Here is a 10,591-nt window from a genome sequence, read left to right as displayed (position 1 = left end):
GGGATTAGAGGCTGGGTTTGGGGGTCAGACGGGGATTAGAGGCTGGGTTTGGGGGTCAGACGGGGATTAGAGGCTGGGTTTGGGGGTCAGACGGGGATTAGAGGCTGGGTTTGGGGGTCAGACGGGGATTAGAGGCTGGGTTTGGGGGTCAGACGGGGATTAGAGGCTGGGTTTGGGGGTCAGACGGGGATTAGAGGCTGGGTTTGGGGGTCAGACGGGGATTAGAGGCTGGGTTTGGGGGTCAGACGGGGATTAGAGGCTGGGTTTGGGGGTCAGACGGGGATTAGAGGCTGGGTTTGGGGGTCAGACGGGGATTAGAGGCTGGGTTTGGGGGTCAGACGGGGATTAGAGGCTGGGTTTGGGGGTCAGACGGGGATTAGAGGCTGGGTGGGGGGGTCAGACGGGGATTAGAGGCTGGGTTTGGGGGTCAGACGGGGATTAGAGGCTGGGTTTGGGGGTCAGATGGGGATTAGAAGCTGGGTGTCAGGTCCATTTTGTCGGAGTTGCCGACATCCCCTGAACAAAGAGAAGTTTGGAGCTGGGAGGGACATTTTGAGGCAGGCTGGTGCTGCAGGTGAGGGGAGGACTTTCTGAAGGAAGACAATGGAGGGGAAAGAAAAATATTCATTATTAACCATTTCTGAAACAATCTTTCCAATGACAGCCAAGAAAAGTGGATCCCAATCAACCAACCACGATCAGGATTCCAGAGGGTGTCCAGTCGGGATCACTGGAACAGCTTCATCCCATTGAGACTGTGAATTATTTCTCTGAACTCCAACTCCAGAACAAACTCAAGGAGTTAATGGCAGCAGAAAACGAGGAAGCTGCCAGATCCCAGAGGGACCGGGAGAAGATGAAGAACACAGTGCTCTTCCTGCCCAAGATCCAGAGGTCAACAAGTGGGGGGAATGGTGGGGAGCGGGCAAGGGGGTAGGATCAGGGACAGTGTAACCCGCCCGGTTCCATGGGTCTGAATGAGTGGGTCACAAGGGCAGGATCTAGGTGTGGTCTGACAATCTGAGATTGACCTGAAGGCCGACATGGGAATAATCCCACAGGTCACCACCCTTCTCTCCCCAACCACATGTTGACCCGAGACCTGAGTCACGGGCACTTTGTTTTCTTTATTTTATCATCGGATGTGCGTGTTGCTGGCTGGGTCGGTTAATGCCCATCCCTAATTGCCCCATGAACTAGTGCCCTGCTGGGGCCAAGTCAGACTGCAGTTAATGGTCAACCACATTGGTGTGGCTCTGGAGGGGAGGACGGCATATTTCCCTCCCGAAAGGACGTTAGTGAGCCAGAAGGGGCTTTTTAACAATAATTGACAATATTATTAATTGATTTTTTAAGTACTACCAACTGTTAGAGTGGGATTGTCAAAACTTCATTCAGAGACATGGGCACCACTGGCGAGGCCAGGATTTATTGCCCGTCCCTAGTTGCCCCTTGAGAGGGTGGGGGTGAACTGCCTTCTTGAACCGCTGCAGTCCATGTGCTGGAGGTTGACCCCCAATGCTGTCAGGCTCCAGGACCTTGGCCAATTTGAACCCACATGCCCCGCTGATACTATTTTTTCCCCCTTTATTCATTCACAGGATGAGGGTATTGCTGGCTCAGCAGCAATAATTGCCCCTCCCTAATTTCCCAGACGGTTGTTAAGACTCAACCTCATTGCTGAGAGTCTGGAATCACAAGTGAGGATGGCCGATCCCTTCCCTAAAGGACATTAGTGACCCAGATGGGGTCACTATTGGCAATGGATTCGTGGTCATCTTTAGATTCTTAACTCCAGACTTTTATTGAATTCAAATTACATTCGCTGCCATGGTGGGAATTGAACCCAGGCCCCCAGTACATTACCTGGGTGTCTGGATTAACAACCCAGCAATAATACCACTAGGCCATTGCATCCCCTAATTAGAAATACTATCAACAGCGCTGACCCTCAGACAGTGCGGCGCTCCCTCGGCGCTGACCCTCAGACAGTGCGGCGCTCCCTCGGCGCTGACCCTCCGACAGTGCGGCGCTCCCGCGGCGCTGACCCTCCGACAGTGCGGCGCTCCCGCGGCGCTGACCCTCCGACAGTGCGGCGCTGACTCTCCGACAGTGCGGCGCTCCCTCGGCGCTGACCCTCAGACAGTGCGGCGCTGGCCCTCCGACAGTGCGGCGCTCCCTCAGCGCTGATCCTCTGACAGTGCTGCACGCCCTCAGCACTGACCCTCCAACAGTCCACCGACAGTGCGGCGCTGACCCACCGACAGTGCGGCGCTCCCTCGGCGCTGACCCTCCGACAGTGCGGCGCTCCCTCGGCGCTGACCCTCAGACAGTGCGGCGCTGGCCCTCCGACAGTGCGGCGCTCCCTCGGCGCTGACCCTCCGACAGTGTGGCACTACCTAGGCACTGACCCTCCGACAGTGCGGCACTCCCTCAGCACTGACCCACCGACAGTGCCCACTCCCTCAGCACTGACCCTCCGACAGTGCGGCACTACCTAAGCACTGACCCTCCGACAGTGCGGCACTCCCTCAGCACTGACCCTCCGACAGTGCGGCACTCCCTCAGCACTGACCCTCCGACAGTGCGGCACTACCTAGGCACTGACCCTCCAACAGTGCGGCACTACCTAGGCACTGACCCTCCAACAGTGCCCACTCCCTCAGCACTGGCCCTCTGATGGTGCGGTGCTCCCTCATTCCTCATTTTCCAGTGGTCCAATGTCCACTCTTGCCTCTCTCTTACCTTTTAAATATCTAAAATAAACCCTTGCAATCTTCTTTTATATTACTAGCTAGCTTACTCTCATATTCCATCATCTCCCCTTATTATTGCTTCTTCAGTCATCCTCTGCTGGTTTTAAATGGCCTCCCAGTCCTCAGGCCTCCCAATGATCTTCACCACATTGTATGGTTTTCCCTTTATGCTATCCCTGACTGTCCCAGTTAGCCATTGCTGCCTTATGTTTCTTGGTTCTTAGGATAAATTTCTGCTCTGCCTCCCAAAATACCTAGACACTCCTACTGTTCTGCTCCACCATCTTTCCTGTAAAGCTCCCCTTCCAATCAACCCTGGCCAGCTCCTCTCTCATGTCTTTGTAGTTACCTTTACACAATTATAAAACCATTACATCAGATTCCAGTTTCTCTCTGTCAAACTGCAGGGTAAATCCCATCATGTCAGAGGTTGCTTCAACTCAAGCTATGTATTCCGACAGTGGCGCTCCCTCAGTGCTGACCCTCCGACAGTGGGGCGCTCCCTCGGCGCTGACCCCCACAGCTGACCCTCCGATAGTGGGGCGCTCCCTCGGCGCTGACCCTCCGACAGTGGCACTCCCTCGGTGCTGACCCTCCGACAGAGTGGCGCTCCCTCGGCGCTGACCCTCCGACAGTGGGGCGCTCCCTCGGCGCTGACCCCCACAGCTGACCCTCCGATAGTGGGGCGCTCCCTCGGTGCTGACCCTCCGACAGAGTGACGCTCCCTCAGTGCTGACCCTCCGACAGAGTGGCGCTCCCTCGGCGCTGACCCTCCGACAGTGCGGCGCTCCCTTGGCATGAACGTCTGTTATGTTGCTTGAAAATGTGTATAAAACTGCCCCGACATCTGCCTCATTCTTGGTGAGATGACCCACTGAGATTGACCCAAGCCAGGAGTTGGACTCTGTCCAACTGTTCACTAAACATGTGGTTTGTTTTAATCTGTAGGGACCGAGCTCTCCTGAGACTAGGGGAGACCACCATGACTAGTAAGCAGCTTGAAAGTAAGTGATGAACCTGCCCACTTATAGATACCAGTTATTTATTAATGATGCAAAATGGGAATTGATTGACAGTTTGTCAAACCTTTACTGGATAGCAAAAGAGAGGAAATTCCTTGTTAGACATAACCATTCCAAACACTAAGTCTTCTCCTGTCCATTATACCAGTCTAACATTAACCATCTCTGTCAGCTGTGTGTGGGTGTGTCGTGGGGTGCCGGTCCACACTGAATACAGGGACAAGTATTTCTGCTGTCTTTCATATATTTAGGTAATATTCCTTATTCCACTTGGTCACAAAACCATTAACCCCTCCTGCCAGTATAGTCTCTACGAAAACTTTGCAGTTAAGCTCCTCCTCTGTAGCCACTATTTTAACACAGAGAAGTAATTAGGGGAATGGGTTTTGAACTGAAACCCGTCGTTGTTCCTGTTTGAGATGAACAAGCTGAAGTCATGGTTTTAGCAATGTTCTCACAGCCCACTTCCCCAGGTAAATACCCCAGTAGCCCTATCCCAGAATGGGCAGCACACTGTATGTACAGGGTTTAACCCTCCCTCAGCTCCTCCTGAAACATGGGTTTATTGCCAGTGAGATACAAATTACCCAGGGGGGGGTCCATCCACATAAACAGATGTGGATGGACCCCCCCCTGGGTAATTTGTATCTCACTGGCAATCTCATTTTGAACTGGGCGTACCCTCTTACAATCTCATTTTGAACTGGGCGTACCCTCAAAAGGGCAATGGTGCCCAGTCAGTACATCCTTCCTCTATTTCCCTCCCAGGGAAGGTACACCAACTCTTCGTTCGGGAAATCTCTCTCAAGAGTTTTAAAGAACAAAGAAAATTGAAAGCCCAGGAACAGGCCCTTCGGCCCTCCAAGCCTGAGCCGATCCAAATCCACTATCTAAACCTGCTGCCCAATTCCTAAGCATCTGTATCCCTCTGCTCCCCACCTACTCATGCATCTGTCCAGATGCATCTTAAATGAATCTACCGTGCCTGCCTCTACCATCTCTGCTGGCAACGTGTTCCAGACGCCCACCACCCTCTGTGTGAAGTACTTGCCGCGTGTATCCCCGTAAACGTTTCAGCTCTCACCTTGAAAGCGTGACCTCATTATTTTCCTGTGAAGACAGTTTCTGCTTTAGTATTGGAGCTGCCAATGTCTCTGGCTGCATCGCTTCGGGTGAATTCTAATCTTCTGCTTCTTCCCTAGAGCTCCACCTGCCGCCCATTGTCTCCGGATCGCTGACTTTTGATATCGGCCGATACATCAAACTCAAGGTGCCAAAGATCAACCTCAATCCTTTCCCCTCGGTCGTTGACAACTATCCCATCCAACATGTCCTCATCACCCTCCGCCACTCTGCTCAGAAATACTTCATCCTGGAACACTCCTTTGTGTCCAGCTACAGCTGACAGCACCCTTCAGCCCCGCTCATCTCCCAGCCTGGCTGATGGAACACTGATAACACTTTACAAACGGTCAAACCACCCCCCCCCCCGCCCCAAATTGATATCCATGGGAATAAGAGCACTGTGCCAGAGTCTGAACACCTAGTTTGTACTGTAAGAAATGATTAAACATGCTGATGGTTGTGTCTGGTCTGTTATCTAAGCGAGAGTGATGAGGAGAATGGAGACTCACCTTGAGGTGGTGTTCCATTCACTCAACGCATCAATTCCAGGCTTACCAGTGATGCCTTCTGTAGTCGAACAGCTGCCTCAGTTGTGGACATGAAGATCAAGAGGGGGCACGGTGCCAATGTGTAACATGGACTCCCTCAGAGCCACACCCAGGAGGCAGGAGTAGGGACATTCAGCCAGAGACGCCAATGTCCCATGTGGGAGTAAAAACAAACCCTAACACAGGAGCCAGTCCGTTCCACAGAAAGGTCAGGCAGCACGTCACACAAAGGGGAGTGGCAATCCGGTCCTCTCTCCCCATTCTTTATCCATCCTCTTTCTCTTCCCCCCCCCCCCCCCAAAACAAAACGGGTCAGCTGTAGCTATCAATGTGATTATTTTTCATTCCCAGGACTTGGCCCAGCATTTATTGCCTGTGCAGAGCTATCCTTGAGAAGGTGGGGGTGAGCTGCCTTCCTGACCCGCTGCAGTCCGTGTGCTGGTGGGTAGACCCACAAAGACCCTGAGGGAGGGAATTCCAGGATTTTGAAGGAACAGCAATTATATTTCCAAAGTCAGGATGGCCTGGAGGGGAATTTGCAGGGCGTGGTATTCCCATGTTTCTGCTAACGTTGTCCTTCTAGATGGAAGTGGTCATGTGAGAATGAGTCGGGATCTGGGGGCTGGCAGGGGAGGTGGTGGAATCAGATTCAATGACAATGTTTAGAGGCGTTTAGGCACATGAACACGCAGAAAATAGAGGGATATGGACCCGGTGCAAGAAGATGGGCTTAGTTTAGAATGGCAACATGGCCAGCACACAGATGGTGGGCCAAAGGGCCTATTCCTGCACTGTACTGGTCTATGTTCTCAGATGTCAAGAGTAAATGCAGTCATAAGAAACCTCTGAGCCCAGAGGGCAGGTTGAATATGAACCTTGGGGAGGTACTGAGTTGGATAGCATTGATGCATTTAAACAGAAGGCTGGATAATGGAAAAGTATATACTGACAGAGGCACACTGAAAGGCCAAATGACCAGTGTTAGTGTATCTGACGGAGGAAATCAATAATATTCTTAAGGTCTGGGAAAGGTAACAGCAGCAATATCTGAGGGGACAGAGTTAGGAAACAGAGTATGGGCACCATCGTAACAAAACCCAAACACGCTCACCCTTTTCAAATTGAGAATACTTTCACCAGGAGCAGAAACTGCCCTGAGCACCCACAACATCAACGCTTCATCAATCACATTTGTATCAGAATATATTACATTTATTAACATTACTTTTTTTGAAAATAATTAAGAAAAGTCATTTGTGCTTCTCAGGTGGTTGATGTCAGGGATGGGACCTGGAATACTTCATTGGGTACAGTTCCTCATCATACACAGGGCTAGGTACAGAGTAAAGCTCCCTCTACACTGTCCACCGTCAAATACTCCCAGGACAGGGTTAGATACAGAGTACAGCTTCCTTTACACTTACTGAGGGACAAAACCTCAAGGTGCAAAAAGGGGGGGGGGGGGGGGGGGAGAAGAGTTTACAACAAATGTGAGAGGCAGATTTTTCACTCAAAAGATGGTGAGCGCCTGGAACACGTTGCCAGAGGAGGTGGCGGAAGCAGACACAATCACAGCATTCAATAAGAACCTGGACGAATACATGAATAGGAAGGGAATAGAGGGATATGGATCCTGTAAGGGAAGACAGTTTTAGTATGGAAGGGCATGTTCCTGTGCTGTTTTGTTTTATTCTTAAACTGTCCCCCATCAAACCCTCCCAGGACAGGGACAGCACGGGGTTAGATACAGAGTAAAGCTCCCTCTACACTGTCCCCCCATCAAACACTCCCAGGACAGGGACAGCACGGGGTTTGATACAGAGTAAAGCTCCCTCTACACTGTCCCCCATCAAACACTCCCAGGACAGGGACAACATGGGGTTAGATACAGAGTAAAGCTCCCTCTACACCATACACTCCCAGTGCAGGTTTTGTACAGGGGGCAAACTCCTGGAGACTGTACTCTGCATAACCAGGTGCTCCTAAAAAGGGCAACTGTTGAAGATTTTCTAACCAGGCCATCTACAGCCACTCCGTGAGACTGTCTGTTTGACGAAGCTGAGACACATACACACAAAGCTTTGTATTTGGATAGCTAACCAGCTGGAGCACCGTCAGTAAAAGCACATCTGAGTCGACAGGGCCAGCCTGCTGCTGGTGAAATCTCTTTCTGGAATGTAGCGTGGGGATTGGGTAACTCCAGCTAGTGAGGGAACAGTGCCTCAGGTACATGTGCTGACTGGGGTAGACTGACCACAGCAACAGCACGGAGGGGCTGTGCGGTCTGTACTCCAGAGGCAGGCAGATCAATGAAACTGACCGCCACACTAGCAGCTGCTTGGTTGGTGTAGCGCAGTTGGAGAGCTGCCTGCTTCCCAAAAGCTCCTGAGTACCAGAGGCACAAACACCTCTGATCCCTGGATGCATTTGCTGGTATTCCATAATGTTTCTGGCAGTCGAGAGCAGCTGGTGTTGAGCAGGGAATGGGGGAACGGTGTGTTTTTATAGAAATAAAGCCTTTCTTCCCCTTCCCCCACCCCCATCCAGCCCAAACAGTAAAGTATTTGTAGAGCAGAAATGTCCAGGTTAAAGCAGCAGATGGAGCTCAGAGGCCAGGCTCCCAAGGTGTGGACATTCCGATCCTTGTCCGTCCCACAGGCTGTCCTGCTGGGGCCCTCTGTCCCACCGCAGACTCTCGAAGCTTTACATCATTTTACAGCATCGCCCAGACTTCTCGCTTGGAGCTTCTTCCTCCACGGGAGCTTTGAATCTGACCAGCGGAGGGTCCCCGCTTGCTGCAGTGAAGTAGATGGAGTTCTGTTCAGTAGGGCTCTGGTTCGGAGGCTGAGCCACGACACTCTCAGCCGATTCTCTCACCGACTGCTCCTCGGGAACCAGCTGCTTGTGGAGCTTAGCAGCTGCCCGCTGCCTCTTCAGGTCAGCCAGAGTGTGGTGAGCTTTCTCCCTGCTCAGATCAGACGGTGGCTCCTCTCTGCTGGCCAGCCCCTTGGCGTCCTGTTCCAGAGCAGTGGCCAGAACGGCAGAGCCATTCCTCAGAGTCAGCTCACCACTGGCCCACCTCGCCTCACTCGGACCCTCATCACCTTTCATCACTCGGGCAGTGGCACTCTGAAACACAACGTGGACAGACGGTTAAATCTTCAGTAACAAACCAGGACAGCGATCAGCTGCTGAGGACATTTCAGAATATCGCTACTCCAGAGAACCAATGACACAGCAAACTAACTAAATCGGTCATTACTCACTAATAACTAAAATTATTTTGAGGGAACTCAAGATAAGGATGGGGCTGCAAGATACTGAAGCTTGGACAGACAGAGGGGCTGGTGCTGTTTAAAGGAGGATAGACTCATTTTTCACAATCTCCTGAAGCCTTTCACAGGGTCATCATGGTTATAAAATAGGAAACGGTCAGCTCGTATCCGCACAGTAAGATCCCACAAACAGCAACCTTATAATGATCAGACAGTTTTAAAAACAGAACACTGGCATCCCCAACTGGTAAATTATGTCCCGTTCTGGTCACTGCTCTTTGGGGTGGGTAGGAAGATATCGGGGGGGGTGTGGATATGAAGATATCAGAGAAATGGCTCCAGGCAGGAGGGTCTTTAGTGAAGTGGATAGATTAGGGTTGCCTCCCATAGTCCAAAGATGTGCAGGTTAGGTATGCTGACCATGGGAAATTGCCTATAGTGCCTAGGGATGTATAACGGTGTGGATTAGGGTCGCTGGAATAGGGAGCTGGGCTGTGTGGGTGGGATGCTGTTCAGAGGGTCAGTATAACTCAATGGGTCAAAAGGCCTGCTTCCACAATGTAGGGCATCGATGATTTTATCATTGGAGAGGATAGGGCTGTTTTACAAGGAGGTTAATAGGAGATTTGATCAGAAGGGGTCAGAGCAGGATAAACTGTTCCTGTTGATAGAAGGGTCACATAGCAGGGCACACAGATTTCATGTAATTGGTAAAAGTAGCAATGCTGAGTGGGTAGGTTTGGAATACATTGCCTGAGAGTGTACTAACAAGAACAGAGAATGAGAATTAGTATCTGAAAAAGGGCTATGCAGAACGGACAGAGGGAATGGGAGTAGTTGGTCTGCTCTTGCTGAGCATGCAAGGATTAGGGAACAAAATTCCTGCTTTTGAGCAGCAAGGGATGAGGAATGAGAGGGTGCTATGGGCTGGAACTCTCTGCCCCTGAGAGACTGAGGGAAGTGGAAATTATCAGAAGGAAATTCGAGGAGGAGTTACAGAGCAGCAGGGATTGAGTGGGGTCTCTGCACTGTTCACTGAGACATAGCATTAATAAAACCAAAACAGTGTGGAGTGTTCCACTGGTAAGCACCTTCCACCCAGGACCCCTGACCCTGAACACTCAACAATGAGGGGTCCAACCTGCTTTCCTGCAAATCCAACCCCACACAGTAGCCCTCAAATCGCTGAATATCCAACCCAGTTAATGTTAATTATTAAGGACCTCTCTTTATGGGGTCTTCTCATTCCCTTGGTGACCATTCCCTGTTGAATTCCAGGTGAAGGTTTTGGATCTGTTCCACCTGGGATTCCTGCCCGGCTCCTCCCTGCGTTTTCCGATCCTCCTTGTCCTTACCAATCCGTGCTGCTTTAGCTCAGAGTCAGTCTGAGCATCCTCATCCTCTTCGTCCTGGAGCTCGGGGTCACTCTCCTTGCTGCCCACCTGCTGCCAGACAATGGCCTCCTCTTTGTGTTCTTTCCGGTACATATTGTTCCGCTCCGTCACACTGACTTTACGGACAACCTTCCTGTTAGGGAGAGGGAGAGAGAGACCGGGCACAGCAAAATGAGTCCTGTGCAATATTTAGAATGGGCTCACACAGAACCAGGAGGGGGCTGGAGCAGTGCAGCTCATCACAGCCTGAGGGTACGGCAGTGGGGGGGACGGGACCATGGGGGTCACAGCTCCCCGCGGGGGCTGGAGATTCGGGGTTCCCGATCCATGGTTGGAGGGGCAGACATAGATGGAAATCCACAAGGCAGCATGCAAGAGACAACAAGAAGTGGAGCAGGGGGCAGCTGTGGGCTTAGGGACAGGGGAGAGGACGGGAATTGGGAACAAGGCACAGGAAAGACATGGGGAACG

The 10,591-nt window shown here is 51.6% G+C and overlaps 2 protein-coding genes across 2 annotated transcripts in view; one reads left to right on the top strand and one right to left on the bottom strand.

Annotated features, from left to right (window-relative positions):
* The window catches only part of LOC122550213, a 20,777-nt gene extending 15,354 nt beyond the window's left edge, over positions 1-5,423 (top strand). Inside the window, exons 4-6 of the mRNA XM_043690973.1 lie at positions 665-894; positions 3,705-3,760; positions 4,981-5,423. Coding sequence (XP_043546908.1) covers positions 665-894; positions 3,705-3,760; positions 4,981-5,183 — 489 coding nt within the window. The 3' untranslated portion in view covers positions 5,184-5,423. The remainder of the gene's footprint in view (positions 1-664; positions 895-3,704; positions 3,761-4,980) is intronic.
* Positions 5,424-7,288: 1,865 nt separating this feature from the next.
* The window catches only part of LOC122550352 (protein phosphatase 1 regulatory subunit 16A-like), an 87,273-nt gene continuing 83,970 nt past the window's right edge, over positions 7,289-10,591 (bottom strand). The window contains exons 8-9 of the mRNA XM_043691081.1: positions 10,082-10,300; positions 7,289-8,580 (exon numbers count right to left, since the gene is read on the bottom strand). Of these exons, the coding sequence (XP_043547016.1) occupies positions 8,155-8,580; positions 10,082-10,300 (645 nt within the window). The 3' untranslated portion in view covers positions 7,289-8,154. The remainder of the gene's footprint in view (positions 8,581-10,081; positions 10,301-10,591) is intronic.

This window comes from Chiloscyllium plagiosum, chromosome 5 (assembly GCF_004010195.1).
Source record: "Chiloscyllium plagiosum isolate BGI_BamShark_2017 chromosome 5, ASM401019v2, whole genome shotgun sequence".
NCBI classification, from domain to species: domain Eukaryota; kingdom Metazoa; phylum Chordata; class Chondrichthyes; order Orectolobiformes; family Hemiscylliidae; genus Chiloscyllium; species Chiloscyllium plagiosum.
This window is presented reverse-complemented; position numbering and strand designations above follow the sequence as displayed.